Raw genomic sequence first — 16,132 nt, 5'->3', positions numbered from 1 at the left:
GTATGAGCACTAGGTAAAGTGGATGGTATGCCTGGTTTAGGATCGTACAGGGCTGCTCTATACCAATGTTTCTTTTTGTTTTTTCAATGTTTTTTAATATTCCAAAACTCAATATTTGTTGGCTATCGAGTGTTGGTACACGGATAAGAATTAATATCATATCGGTCCGAGCCTCGATCAGTAAAGTATCAATCAATGACATTGTGAACCTTGCATCTTCTATTGAGGGGATTTAACAAACTTTAGTGAAAAATTTAAGAAAGATAACTACTTTTCTATTCCTTCGTTCTATCTTAAAGTTGTCTGGGGACAATATCTTCAAGAATCTGAAATGGTCAATATAATTTTTGGAGTTTAAACAAAATTATTTGACAATCTATTTGCCCTCTAACAGTTGAGTATTTCTATGCCTTGCTACCAAGGATGGAGTACACTTTCTGACTTTCTATTTAAAATGAATTGAAAATGTCCATATATTCTCCAACTAGCTGATGTCTAGAAGCTTCTCTTCTGAGTTCTTAGTTCTATAGGTCTCCCATTCACCAACATCTATTGAAGTATAGAGGAACAGGATGGCTATGAAATTTGTTGTGCTACAAATTTTTGGGAGAGCTAGTAGTTATGTAATGATATGGGTTGAAACAGAGAGTCAAGCTAGAAATATTATAGGTTAGGCCCTCAAAGAGAGACATGCCAACCCATGCTGGCCAATGAACCACTTAAACTTTTGATTCTTTTCTAATTTTAATTTTTAATGTTTGCAACAGTTTTTATTTATTATAAATTTATGTATGTGAGTACATATAAAAATTATAACATAAGAAAAACAAATTATATATAAATAAATAAATAATAATTTTAAAAGGATGTTAGGGGTAGATGCAAAAGTATCAGCACAAGTGAGAAGATGGTGCAGTCTGAAATATCCCTAATTTTACCACATTTCATTAGTCATTGTCTCTACATACCAAGTGTCAAGCTGTTAGGACCAGATGGAGAATATTGCCAACACGTGATTCACATTCAACAACTTTTTCATTATATATCAAGTCATCAACAAATATCGAAGTTTGCTGAAGGCAAACAAACTAACAAAGTGTCAATATTGTTAACACGTGATTCACGTTCAACAACTTGTTTGTCTCCTACATACCATGTGTCAAGCTGTTAGGATCACATGGAGAATATTGTCAACCCATGATTCACATTCAACAACTTTTTCATTGTATATCAAGTCATCAACAAATATCAAAGTTTGCTGAAAGCAAACAAAGTGTCAATATAAAAGAACTTACTCAATTATAGAGAAAAATAGGGGAAAACAAAGTCGGGAATTGATTGATTATATCATGTTCAATATTCGATTGAATATGTATATAAGTATATCCACGGTCCAATGAGATTTTGATGCTATATCATAAAGTCATTTTCTCTTCAGAAACACATATTTCAACCCAATGTCAAGGACTTGTGACAAATAGACAACAGAGTAGAGAAAAAATAGACCTAAAGAAGAGAAATTGGATTTGTATCGTGAAGATTGGAAAGATGGAAGTATTCATAGTTGTATTACAAAATATCCTCCAAGCTATGAGTAACTATATTAACTTTTGGAACAAAATACTTAAATACACCTCCAGAATAGTGTTTGGTCGGGAAGGGCATTTGGGCCATTTAACAAGCCAAAATAACAAATCAATCAGAAGGATAAAAATATACACTGAAGAAAAGTCACAGTTTTCAGAAGTTTAACTTGAAACTGAAACAATTTCTACTTTCAGAAGATTTACAAACTGTAAGTTGTAACTAAAAGTCCATCAGTTTGAGCCACAAACTACATTGATTAGATTATAAAAAGTGCATAAATAGACATATCTTCATTCTTTTTCTTATTTCTGTCACAATTTAATAAGACATCTCTAATAAGGCCCACCTTTTAAGCGTTGTTCAAGACCAATCAGGAACCCAGGGGAGACCGTCGAAGAAACAATAATGGTTGCTCCAGAAGGAAGTGCTGAAAATAAAACATAATTAATAATCTCCAAAAGCTCCATTCACATGTGAAATAAATGATCTTTGTTCTAGTATAAGTTATACTTCTTTGCCAACAGGAATTACCTGAAAGAGAACCGTCATTTCCATACAATACATTTTCAGCTTGTGATTCATTAGCAACCATGATTATAAGCACTTCTACATCTGAGACATACAAGGTAATCAAATAAATGAAGCTTTCTAGTACTATAATTGTACTATCCAAAAAAAGACAAGGAACATGCCACCTTATATGACAACAAACAAATTACTTATGAGTTATGTGGATATAAATGATTCAATGGGAACAAAGACTTCCAGAAATATTTAGAACATTCAATTTCTGACCAGAAGAATTGTTTTCAGTTTTCTCAGTAAAGACACCTATTGCACCAGTTATGCCAAGTTATCAACTTATAAAATTCTAAAACAAACAATTTACTCTATGAGTTTTATCTCTTACATTGATTAGATTATCACTTCAGTTAAAATATTCCAAGACTATATGAATAATGCAAACCTCCTGTCATGCTCTATAAATGTGTTTTATTAACCACCTTTCTTTGCATTTTAACAAAGCAGAGAAAGTTGAGATACTATTAACTCCAAGTCGAATGAACTATTATGAATTATCAACTAAAATTTATTGTAACCTGTTTTCTAATCCCAATGAGCATATCTTATGAAACTAGTTAAATTAGAAAATTTGGCCAAGATGTCTCTAAATGCAAAAAACTTGCATGAAGATAGTATTATATTTCTCATGTATGTAGGAGTGAAAGAAAATATTCTCTTGGTAATGATTTAAGACCAAATCATACATTTTGGCCAAAATATCTCATTCAGGGAACAAGAATTTTGTATTTGCTTACCCAAAAGGCTATTTTGTTAAGATGGATGAATGATTTGCAGATCTGGTATGTATATGGTGATTACTACATCCAGAGAAATGAAGGAACACTTAAGGAAAACAAGCTAGAATACATTGATTTAGAAAGGTTTGTGTTCTATTGTTCCTTGCAAAGCACAACCACCGGGAAAGAGCTATGCAACTTGATTTGAGAATACGACTTAGTTCTCAAATGAAGGTAGCATGCTATATTTCTCCCATAAAGAAGCTAGAAGACAGGTTTATTTAATTTAAAATTTTAAATTACCAGCTGGATTGCGTAAACACCAATTCTACTTCTCAGATTTTACGTCTCTAAAGTCTAAACCAAAAAGCGAAGACTATGACAGGCCTTATAGTTAGACTTATGTTGGCTATAGATCCCTTCCTTTTTTGCTCAAAACTGGTGCATGGATCATGGTTTGATGTTTTGACTTTTGAGCATAGGGCCCATCATCATATCCCAGCATACTTGAGACACGAAGATGCTAGCATGCACCAGCACCACGTATCTTTTTTTAAGATTTGAATGTACATAGCAAGGTATACAGTTTCGAATAATACCGCCTGGTACAGGCGAAATATACTGATCCGACAGCGTACCGGTACGCGGACAGCCCGCTACCGGGTGGAACGCTTAAAAGCGCCCCGTATCGAACGATACGGAGTTATATCAAATTTCGATCGTTACCGCCTGACATAGCTCGGTAACGATCGATTTCGACCATTACAGCTTGGTAACAGTGTTTCAACAGTCAAATTGACTGTTGGAGCCCTTTCTCATAGGTTTTTAAACTCTCCTTCTCCCCTATTTCACTTCATTTCATTCTCATACTCTCTTAAACTATCTCAAACTTTTTTTTTCTCACATTTATGCTCTTCTAAACTCTACATAACAACGATTTGTGAATTGAATTGAGGCTAATTTAGAAAGATTAAGAGGAAGAACTTTTTAATCAAGAGGTATGTATTCTCTTTCTTTAATTTGAGAGTAATTAAGATCTTTAATAGTATGATTAGAAAATCCCTCTCGATCACAACGTGGTAGGAGTCAAATAACATCGAGTCAAATTACTCGAGGAACTACAGACACCCAACAGTCACAGTCGTCCGCCCAATCCGCAAAAGCAAAGGGGAAGGCAGTAGCATCAATCGCATTGTTGGAAAGAATCGAGTCGGGCGACGAGACACCTTCACAATCACATTCAACAACTCGCTCGGTCCAAACACATGACAGTGACACGGACAGCAATGCCTCGACGGATGATGGCAGCGATGTTGGGCAGTCATTAGTCTCGTCTAAACAACTTGAGGGTGGTGTATAGACCAAGGAGCAATATTTTACACATGTCACCCAAGATTCAGATCATGAAACTCGACAAGGTACTGGTCAAGTTTATGAAGGAAGGGGAAGATAGTGGATGAATTTGAGCAGATGCGACAGAGCCTACATGATGGAGACACAGAAAGAAGCTCATCGTATTCACAGCCATCGTATTATGGAGAATCATACGGGCAACAACAGTACGGTGATAGTTGATCATCCTTCTCTGAGCAACAGTATGATACAGAGCAGCAGATCAGTAGTGAAAGTAGAAGCTCTGACATTCACTAATATATGCCTCAGGAGCTCAGTAGCATATTGGTACATGGTATCGTACTATACCGAGCTATGCTCGAAACATCGGTACGGTACGATATTTCAATCATTGGTACACGATATTTTGGAAACACATGCCATATCCATGTCGCCAACCCGACACGCCATCGGATCGATTTGTATTGCATGGTATGGACCCATCTAACTGAAAAATAGAACATGGCATGAATAGTATAAACGTTGAAGAAGTTTCACCAAACTAAGCCTCGGTTCATAAAAGTAATCAATGTTCACAAAACCACACAAATATCGTTTTGGCTGACCAAATGAATTCTGGTAACTCGTAGCTCCAATTCCAAAAGAGTATAAGGTAAAAAATAGATTAGCAAATTTGCAAGATCCAGTGGGTTGTGTCAAAAATTAAATGTTGGCGTTGAACTACGGCAAAGCAACTTGAAAAACAACACTTAAGATGTAAGAATTCTTTTTGGTGAGAGAATCCTTGCAATTAAACAACTAAACATAATTGATATTATTGGAGTTGAACAACTAAACAATTAAATATTGGAGTTGAACTACAGCATAGCAACTTGAAACACAACATTTAATATGTAAGATTTTTTCTTTTCTTTTTTTTGGTGAGAGAATCCTTTGCAATTGAACAACTAAACATAATTGATATTATTGGAAATTATAGGCTCAAAAAAGTCTAGGAAATTGATTCTCTCAAAGACAGCTGAACATAGAAAAATAAGACAACAATGTAATAAAAGGCATCTAAGATCTAGGTAATCTATACATTCCAATATTGGATTTACATATGATGCAGATATCAAAAATACCCTTTGATACTTCCAATGGAGAATCACCGGTGGTGCCACCTAATTCTGCAAACCGGGATAATGTTGGCTTGTATACCTAATTTACAAACAGAAAATTAAAACCAATTATTAGAAAGATCTATGAGGATAGCTTATACAAATGATGAAAACTTATTGAATTGCAAGAACATTCATGGATTTACGTCCGGCAGCTGATCTGCATTGTCCACACAGAGAGACAGTAAAATGAATCACTTTAAATGAGCATAACCAACGATGTATAAGCTAGCAGATAGTACAATGTGAACCTTTTGCATGTCTTCTTTTATTTACAAAAGTAATAGTAACTATATCATGAGTATAGCACAAAACATTCAGAAAACTCACAAAAAAGAACAGCCAATTGTCTATTTGTGGTACATTCATATCATGATCGATTTTCAACAGTCCGAAACACCAATCTAGCTATGCGAATAAGAACTTTGGTGTTGCCAAAAAAAATCTAAAATTTGCTAATTACAGTAGATCCAAGTATCTAACTGACACAGACAACTTCATCACATTACCTTCATCCAGAAAAACACAAAGGATAAGACAATACACAATATGAAAGTTTCCCTCCCACTTCTAGAGAGACATCTCATTATATGGAACAAATACAATTTACCAGGAAATATAATTAAAACGATGTACTCTGATTCAGAAACAACCAATTCAGATGTACATACTTGAAGTTCTAGCAGCATGAAAAATTTGCTCAAAACATAGGAATAAACTAATTATTAATAAAATGTTAAATGTTCAAAATCAATAGAATCCTTACATCATAGGCAATAACATGAAAGTTTGATCTTAACAAATGGGCCGCCATACCAAATCCCATTGCTCCAAGGCCTATAAAACCAATTTTATTCACTGCCTTTGATGTTGGAACAAGTTCATCAGCGAGTTGCCCTGGGATATAGGACTTCTTGTTAGCTGCATCCTGGATATCTACTCCATATATTTGTTCCCATGTCTGAGCAAGAATAGAATTTGAGCTTTATAGAATCAGATGAACAATAAGTTATGAGCATCACATGCAAAAAACCCTTGAGCTAAACTTAAACAGTTTATCGATTGAACACAAAGAATAGAATGACCTTCAATGGTGCAGCAGAAGCATCATCTCCATTTTTACATGAAGAGCCTATATATAATTCATGGCAAAGAAAGCAAGAGTCAGTGTACATGAGGCACTGAGAAAATACTGTTACTTCCTTTAATACCATGTATTAAGTGTTGATGCGCCACAGATAGTAATGGAAGAGGAAAGGTAACGGATTTCGCCATGCCCATCACAAGACCCTATATTTATTTCAAAGAATAAGAACAAATTAACCCAAACCATACAGGTCACTGTCTATCATGGTAAACATGAAGATAGCAGACAAAAAATGAAAACACCAATATCAAAACTTCCATTTTAGAGGTTTTACAATCATTAGACAATATATTACAGAGTTCAAACCTCATAAAGCATCTTAATGTTATTTTTGAATCTTCTATCCCAACAACAAAAGATTGATATGGAGTTCAAATCAAATGAAATATGAATATGCAAAAAAAAAAAATCAAGAATAAGGTAAGCTGTATCCCTAGCATTAGGCTATAAATGATCATTACCCTAATAATTAACAAGAATTCTTCTATCTGCAGATACAGTTACTTTACAATATTTTGCAAAAAAGAACCCTAAAAAATAAATAAAATTACATAATTCAAATTCCTTCCAATAAAAAACGACATTGTATTAAAAAAATGGAAGTTAGTTCCATACGGCAATCACTTTTGGGTTTGAGAAACAAATAGTATTCTTAGTTTCTTACAACATGATTTGGCATGACAATGTCTCGAAACTTGAAATTATAATTATTTTGTAATCCATTGCTGCCATATTATTTTATTAATGCACTACATCAAAAGTCATAAGTCTCATTCTTACGACAACCTCCCAAATAAAACTATGTCTAAAGTGTGAAATTTAATTCATCTTCAACTTTAGTGAGTTTAAATCCATATTTATAATCAGAATATCCAAGCTACATCATTCTCTTCAATTGAGATAAAGTATGATATACACACTTATTTTTACTGCTTGGCTTTTTCCTCTTTCACAAGTAGTCACTGTGAACGCACACAGATTCTTTAGCAGTAAACCCAAGGTTGTTATATCATATATGTAAATGCAAAGCACAAATCACTCAGAAACATCATGGAGTAATTCAAAAACATCCCAGATAGGTAGTAGCCTCATGCCCTGAATTTGCCCATTTTATCAAGCTATGTTAGAATTAGCATGCTTGATACTTCAAAATCATAGCCACAAGCCAGCAAGGCCACAGCTTTATTATTTGTCAAATGGAAAATGGAAAATTTGCATCACTACCATTCGACTGCAACAACCATGTTAACTAGCATGGTTTGAACAGCCATGCTAAACAGCATTACTTAGTGTCATGGCATGTTCCTTGCAATAATTTACACAAGCACATCGATACCTTTAGTTAGTCAGATATCAACTAGACAAATAAAAAACTATACAAGCCAGATAAGGGCCTCGCAATCATAAATTCATAGGAATACATAATAATTCCAAGAAGCAAAAGTTTATGCCTATATTATCGCTTATGCACACAAATAACTATGATTTCATTACACATTTGAGTGTTATCTATTCAGCAGTACAGATTTTGCAACCCATGCATATGATATCTTAATTTTTTAGAAAAATTCCAAATAACTAGTGAGAGTTAAAATAAAATATGATGCAAAAAGAGACAGTAAACAGGTTGAGATCCTCACAGTATCTTTCACCAAATTATTCAAATAATATGTGAGTAATTGGTCAGCACTCAACAATTTGGGGATTATATCTACAAAGATCCTGCAAACACAAAATCCACTAGTGAAATTACTGCAGATTGGCATAGATGAAATGTAAAATACTAAAATTATTATAGTATTATATTACAAGTTGCTCGGCCATGACAATTTATAAATCTTAGTCTCAATGCAGTATAGTGAAAAAACATTATTGTAGTATAAGCCTAAAACATTATTATTTAAGCTAAAACCATATTAGTGATAAGAGACACCTAATTAGTGCTTTGTAATTTGTAGTTAGTAACCCTACTTATCAAAAGTTATTGTTACATAAGAATATATAGATGATATCTTAAATTCTGCATCAAATGCTTCATTTCCAACTGTGTATATATTTAAAAAAAAAACACACACTCTAAAATCTCTTTTTCCCTAGGCATACTATTTTAGGCATGTCCAACTCCAGTAAATACTATAATATTTATGTGTGGTTTCAAAATTATAATTTAGAGATACTATAATATTTATAACAGTAAATTACAAAAAGAATATTGTATTTCATATCGAGAAAATGCATTTCGATTATGCTTTTATGTACACTGTTTAAAACAACAACAAGCTGTAAAGTCACAACCTATTTGGGGTCAGCAATATGGATCTTAACCCGCCATTGACATTCCTTTTATCATTTAAGAACATGGTTACGAACTATATGTAAGAATGAATTTTATTGTTTTCATATATATAAGCATATAGTAATTAGTTTAATAAATTTGAGATGGTTGTTCCCAACTGAAATGGACTTCAATTTTTAGTTATTTTTCTCATTTTTTTCAGCTCTTTAATATAAATATATCACAATAGAGAAAGAACCAAATGAAATCAAATGTATCACTTTGGTTCTAGTTGTCAATTGGATTGATTCCTTTAGAGAATACACATCCCTAATTAGATCAAGCCGATCTGAAACTAATTTTTCAAAAAAAAAAAGGAAAATACAGATTTTCATCAGTGTACCAAGAAAAAAAATTAATTATATATCATATGCGGCCTCTTCAATAGCCTACAAGTGTAATGGTAGGCAACCACAAAAGTAGTGTTTCAACTGAAGCTCCCTTTCCATGTACCATCTTTCCTAAATGGCATGAACCAAGAGGTAGTCCAATATATAGAGTGCAAGATATCCTTTGTAGTACATTGAAGCAGCATTTAAATAGTTCAGGAAAGGAGTAAGAAACAAAAAATTACAAGAAAATGGCAGAAGATAAAGGAAAACTTGAGAACTAAATTAGTCTTAATCAAGCTTCAACTTACCAGTTTGAGCCAGTGTGTCGGCCGCTGGCCGACATGGCACATGCCGCCCCGTGCTGGTGTGTTGAGTGCCAGCACGATGGTGCTTACCGACAGCCAGAAAAAAAATTAAAAAAAAACCATCCGAAATTACCTTAAAAATAGAAAAAAAAACCTTAGATTAGGGTTAAGTTGGAACTAAATATAAATATAGTATAATTTCATCAAAAATATTTTAAATTAGGAAGGAATAGTGGCATATATTTTTTTTAGCTCTTAGGAGCAGTTTTGTAGCACATTCTGGCTTTGAGGAGTAGCTTTGTGGCTCACTTCTTGTTCTCTTTCATTGGTGTGAAGAGGACAACATCTCTAGCAAAAGAAAGATCCCCTCGGTCAGAACGTGGCCGCCAAAGCTGAACAACATCGAGTCAAACTACTCGAGGAACCATAGACACCCAACAATCACAAAATTGGGTGTGGAACTTTGAGAGATATGTGCCACTATTCCTTCCTCATTGTGGCGACTCCTCATTGTCGCAAGCCCAAATGTGAGTGAGAAAGAGTTTGAGAAAGTATAAGAGTTTGAAAGAGTGAAAGAGGGGGAGGAAAGGTTTAAAAATCCTTTCTTTTGGTTCAAACGATCGGATAGACCACTTAAAACAAGGCAATCTTAGCCCTTATTCGGTATCGATTGAAATCCAACCATTACTACCCGATGCAGGTTAGTAACAATCAGATTTCGATCATTCTGCCTAGTACATACCCCATATCGAGTGATATAGGTACCCAACAATAGACCACTCGGTATAAGGTGGTCTGTGTGTCGATTCCCTGTCGGAATAATACGTATTGCCCGTACTACACCATTTCGGGTAGCATGGCGAACCTTGGTCTTAATTATGTCAACGAATATGCTTAAGCTACCAATAATAGTCCCAACTATGGTTTTTAATTGGGCTTTCGGACCTGTACAGTCCGAGCTAGCTTGGACCAAGGTTTTTAATTTCGAATGATACCGCTTGTACCGGGCGGTACTGTCGATCAGGGTTGTTTTCACCTCGGGCGGTACCGTCGATTGGGATTGTTTCCACCTCGGGCAGTGACCGAGGGAGAAGAAAGAAGAGGAGAAGAGTGGTATTAACCAAGGGAAGAAAGAAAAGGGAGAAGAAGAGAACCTGGAGTCGACGCTGTTCTCCTTCCTCATCTGTCGACGACTTCTCCTCATCCGTGGGGGAGAAGAATCCTCAGGATCGCAAGGAGAAGAGAGGCGATGTCAACGAAAACAATCATATATATATATAAAGGTGATTGGGGCTGTTTCCGCCCCAGGCAGTGACCAAGGGAGAAGAAAGAAGAGGAGAAGAGTGGTATTAACCAAGGGAAGAAAGTAAAGGGAGAAGAAGAGGAGAACCTGGAGTTAGCGCCGCTCTCCCTCTTCTCATCTGTCAACGACTTCTCCTCATCCGTGCGGGGAGAAAAGAGGTGATGTTGGCAAAAACGGTTATATATATGTATATATATATATATATACCGAGCGGTATACCGAAATATACCGCTCGATATACAGTATCGTACCGAGTGAATCTCGAAACTCCGGTACAGCATGAAATTTCAATCCTTGGCTTGGACCATGTTTGCTAATACATAATGAATTTCAGAAAAAGGAAGAAAAAAACTAAAACATAAAAACAAGTTGCTACTCGATACAAGACCTGTACTTAGTAAAGTCCCTATATAAGGCCTAATGGGTAGTACAAACTTTGTAGTAAGTCATACATGCCTTATACCAAGCAAACCACCTGGTTTACCTTGATTCATATGTCGATAGGCTATCGAACCAAGTATTTGGGCCACTACAATCTCCTTTTTCAAATGCTTAGTGTCCTCGTCAAACTAGTCTAAAATTATTCCCTAGTTGGTGACACGTGTAACTGATAGCACCACAATGGTGGCTCCACACTATGACAAGCCAGTTGCATGGTTCACAAGTAGTCATTCTTACTAGGTGCACCAATCAACTTTTTAGGTAGGATAGATCCCCAACCAATTGTTACCTAATATCCAAATAACCTGATTGAAGAGGCTCTTAATCATGTATCACCCAAAATGGTTTAGGACAAGCTTTTAGAAATTGACCCATCTAGTTTTATACACCAAACAAATTTGTCATCTAGTCATGACATGGAACTACTTAAATTAACACCAAGAAATATTGTTTTCAATGACTCAAATGTCATATGATGATGAACTATAGCACCTAGCACAAAATGATCCCCTTTAAAGGCAAATACCCCTTGCAGATTAGATCGACTGACATAATACCCTTTAAACTAGGATTCTTAGATCTTCTAGGACCTGTAAGACTTTATCAAAAAATAATTGATTGCTTACAACAAACTTAATTGACCTCCAAAACTACACAGATTTCACTGATAAGCCATAAAATTTGGGATAAGCCACCAATTTTTTACATGTTAGCATAGCACATGCAATGCCCTATGCCTTCTCTGCATAACACAAGCCAGTCAGCATCCATGGTTTAGGTTAAATATTAGGTTACTAATATGTCATCATGGAAACAGACAGAACATACCAAGAAAAACTCAGTCATACTTTGTGTATGTTCATCATTTTAGCATATCTGCCTATCAGGTAATTGTTCTCTTAAATTCAACAAGCAGTAACTTCCATAGCAACAAAATTAACAACACTATTAAGCAGAAACAGTACAGTACTAAATAGGATAGTTGATCACACGTGTCCGATTAAGGTGTTTAAATACAAGCAGTGCCATTCTTTGCATGCAGGCACAATGTGTTCTGCAAACCATGTTCAAATGGCCTTGAATATAAGCACCTTGGTCAGTTCTGTGTCCAATTATCAGAATCTTCTGCTTTCTAATGTTCCTTTTAAGTTTTAAGTTTATAACCAAATTACCACATTGTAATGTGTCATCATGGGTACTTTGCGGTAAAGTTAAGGGTATTGGAGGCACAGCTGCACCCCATGAAAACACATGCACAATCATGGAAGAAAAAAATGAAATGCAATGGAAAATAATAAACCTGGCTGCATATAGCATGCCAGCATCCACAAATGTGGACTCTATATGGGTTGACACAGAATATAGAGTATCCCTGCAGCATAGCACGTATATCTTAGAACCCAGGGTATAAGTAGGGACGATGGAAGAGTATACAATGCACCAAAGAGAGGATGCAAGACCAGATACACAAAACTACATCAGAAAGTGAAAGAAGACCAATTTACTTAACAAGAAAAAACATGGCTTTAAATATAGTGTAACTACCATGAACTTCCAGCAGCATTTGAAATTATGTCATAGAGAACCATTGGATGAAGTCCTGCTCTAACTCCAAGATATATGGCTTCCACAGAAGCAACAAGATGAATGCCTTCTAGAAGACTATTCACAGCCCAAATCTTACTACAAAAGAATGTGGATAAACAAGACAGTCAATAACTAAACCAAAAAGACAAGATAAAATACACATGAAGAATTTGCTTATTACAGCCCTGGAAAAAGAAACCACAAGAAAAGCACTTACCTTCCAGTACCAATTTCATCATGACAAAAATAGACCTTCTTGCTAATAGCTGTTCAGGTGACACATAGTCAGATATCTTGAAAAAAGTATGATAATGAATGAGGAATTATGTTAGTCATATATTTCACCTGAGAAGAAAGGTTGAATTTTTTCATTTGTACTTCCACGTCCAGATGCAACAATCTAGAAATAGCTGAATGTCAATAACCTCATTTAACATATTGGATAAAAGCGTTTAACATATTAAATGCCATGCATATAGCTCACAATAATTTTTCCATTCATCTCCTCAGAAACTCCACGAAAAATGTGTGCATCAACAAAAGCCACATCTCCTACCTCCTCTGCACAAAAGAACAGCTAATTAGTAACAGATAGCATCTTTAAATTTTGAACAAAAACAGAATCATAACTATAGTAGAAGATGATCCTTCTAATTCACAGTTCTTTACAAAATCACCATTACAATTTTATTTCAGTCAAAAACTCACCCAAGTATTTACTATCAAGTAACATCCTCAGCGTGATAACAGCAACAATTGTTAAAAAGCACAGAAAAGTCTATTTAGGATACACATCTAATAAAATGTTTGAAAACATCAAACAGAACAAGATGCATGCAGAACAACACCTCATGCACACTGAAGATTAGAAAAATTTTCATAGGTTAGGATTTAGAGAGAACTTGGCAAATGTTCCATCATGCACATTAGAGTGTGAAGCCACCCAGAGCATAAATCAAAATGAAGATATTTTGTCAAGTATGCTCTACCAAAGTTGCCTGTACTCTGTACACTAGATAAATGAAACTTTCAAGATCTCATTTCTTTGGACCTGTGAGATACTTCTCGATCTTCTGAGTATGACTTGGAGGCAATGTTGATCGAAAGATAATGACTGAACCTTTGTATAATCCTACAAAACATGAAAGAGTTGAAAAGAAAATAATAAATAAAAGAAATAAGCTCAGAACCACAATGGGAAACATATATATAAACCTTTTGCTACATCCTCCTCTCCATAGAGAACCTCATGCAATTCATTCACGGAGGCCACAATAATCACAAATGTAGCACCTATGCAAAAGAAAAGAAATTCAGCAAACCACTAATGATGAAAAGAAAAATGGGATCTCGAAAACAAGATGTAAAGAATTTTTTGGAATCTTAAATACTTAAAAGAGAAATAAGACCTTAAGAGTTCAATATGCAGCCTCATGGATTCTCATATTTTTATTTACCAGAGCACATATTGGTCCTACTTCAATTGGGTGACGAGCCATGGGTACCAGCATTATGCTATTCTTTTAATCTTCACTGAACCAGTGCAAAGAATAAACTGATCAATTTAACAAATGCACTGCTTTACTTATATATTAGGGGCAATATCGAGTGTACAGTAGCATAATTCTAACATACTTTATTTATCCTACTAAAGTTGCATATATCATTCGCCCCCTCAAAGAATCAGAAGCCTTCTAGGTAAACATGTCATAGCCTCCATTCTGGTGTTAGCTTTAACTGGACGAAATACTGTAACCTATTTGATTAAGTAACCAAAATATGGTCGAAGATGATACTGACCTCATATATGCAACAGATCATACACACATTTACCTTATCCCTACTCTTGGAATGTAAAGTGTTTGTCTCCCTATAGAAAGTCTGGGGTTCAATCCCCATATTTTGCACCTTGTGCATCAAGTTAGCTCTATTTTATGGAAAATTTATTCACCTCTTGTGATTTGAGAAGGGGCCTTCCCAATTCCCCTTCTCAAAACGACCATATACATCAGATTGTTAGTGATGATGTGTGACATGTGTCAACCACATGGCACCAAAATGCAACCCACACTTAGATGTGTCATCCACATTGTGATGATATGACATCCATACAGTGCATCAGGAGTGTGAATGCCACACTGATTTCATGTCATTGTCAACACTCAACAGATTATTGAACTATGCCATGTCACTGTCAATAATAATTTTCTAAAACATTTGGTTTTATGCAGCGAATATTTCAGATAGAGGGTCAAATACTCATTTAATCTCGTAAACAAAGTTCCAAATGCCGGTCAAAATGGTACATACTAATTGGTATTTAACACTATAACCACGGATCAATACTATATCATATAACTGGGTATCAATTGGTATTCCCTTTCTAATTTTTTTTTCCAGCTACTGGATGGCACGGGTTGGTATACCAATACAGCACACATCCATATCTCCAACTCTTGGGGCTTCAAATTCCAGATCCATATTTATACACCAATTCAAATGCTTCACACCTCAGCATCTTATTTTCACATTTGATGCCAGAAAAATTATTGAAAACAAGAAGTAGCAAAACCAGCACACATATTTAGCTATCATAACCAGCGTAGTGAATAAATAGAACTAGAGTATAAGGCCTCGAAATTTATAGTAAAATCCAATAAGATTTAAGCACTGGCCACTTGCTGCCTCCATAGGACTTCGGCACTTCACTCCACCCAACTCCAAGAACCCATTCATCAGAGAGGACTCGGTCACCTGCAACCATGCAACGATCACTGATAAAACAGCCAAAGCTGGCAAAGTTGGGCCATTTAGCAAGACAAATCAAGTCAAGAACAAGTTCTTGGTGGTGGTAACAGATCCTTAAGGCAAACAAATAGCGTCAGGACCTCGAATCCCTGAAGGCGAAACCCGGATTTGACGAGCAAGGAAGCGATCTCCAAGCTGAGCTCGTCGAGCCCCACGAACCCAACTACGGTCGAAGACGCCATCGCAGACGATGATGATGAAAGCTCCAATTCCGTCGAGATTTGGAGAGAGGGCCGAATTAAATGGGGGAACGGAGGGGGGGCGTGGGGATGGTCATGATCGAGGGAAATCACAACTGTCCATTTTGTGGGCCATCCTCCAATGACTTTGTGGGCCCCGCTACTGTGGCCAGTGCCGGCCAAGAGGCGCGAGGGCTTTACATTTTCCCTCGGATTTGTTACCAGCGTAAGCAGATGGGTCCCGTGTGTGCCCCGCGTTTTTCTTCCAATAGATACTCGCTTGGAAGATGGGTG

At 35.8% G+C, this 16,132-nt stretch overlaps 1 protein-coding gene across 1 annotated transcript in view; it reads right to left on the bottom strand.

The window, feature by feature from the left end:
- The window catches only part of LOC135619744 (uncharacterized), a 40,625-nt gene extending 24,728 nt beyond the window's left edge, over nt 1–15,897 (bottom strand). Inside the window, exons 1-15 of the mRNA XM_065122030.1 lie at nt 15,740–15,897; nt 15,527–15,605; nt 14,067–14,144; nt 13,903–13,983; nt 13,336–13,412; nt 13,197–13,251; nt 13,069–13,117; nt 12,810–12,947; nt 8,189–8,270; nt 6,613–6,691; nt 6,487–6,533; nt 6,168–6,362; nt 5,366–5,441; nt 2,119–2,199; nt 1,934–2,014 (exon numbers count right to left, since the gene is read on the bottom strand). Coding sequence (XP_064978102.1) covers nt 1,934–2,014; nt 2,119–2,199; nt 5,366–5,441; nt 6,168–6,362; nt 6,487–6,533; nt 6,613–6,691; nt 8,189–8,270; nt 12,810–12,947; nt 13,069–13,117; nt 13,197–13,251; nt 13,336–13,412; nt 13,903–13,983; nt 14,067–14,144; nt 15,527–15,605; nt 15,740–15,841 — 1,300 coding nt within the window. The 5' untranslated portion in view covers nt 15,842–15,897. The remainder of the gene's footprint in view (nt 1–1,933; nt 2,015–2,118; nt 2,200–5,365; nt 5,442–6,167; nt 6,363–6,486; nt 6,534–6,612; nt 6,692–8,188; nt 8,271–12,809; nt 12,948–13,068; nt 13,118–13,196; nt 13,252–13,335; nt 13,413–13,902; nt 13,984–14,066; nt 14,145–15,526; nt 15,606–15,739) is intronic.
- Between the last annotated feature and the right edge of the window lie 235 nt (nt 15,898–16,132).

This window comes from Musa acuminata, chromosome BXJ2-8 (genome assembly GCF_036884655.1).
Source record: "Musa acuminata AAA Group cultivar baxijiao chromosome BXJ2-8, Cavendish_Baxijiao_AAA, whole genome shotgun sequence".
Lineage (NCBI taxonomy): Eukaryota > Viridiplantae > Streptophyta > Magnoliopsida > Zingiberales > Musaceae > Musa > Musa acuminata.
The sequence above is the reverse complement of the archived record's forward strand: the minus strand, read 5'-3'. Positions and strand labels throughout refer to the sequence as shown.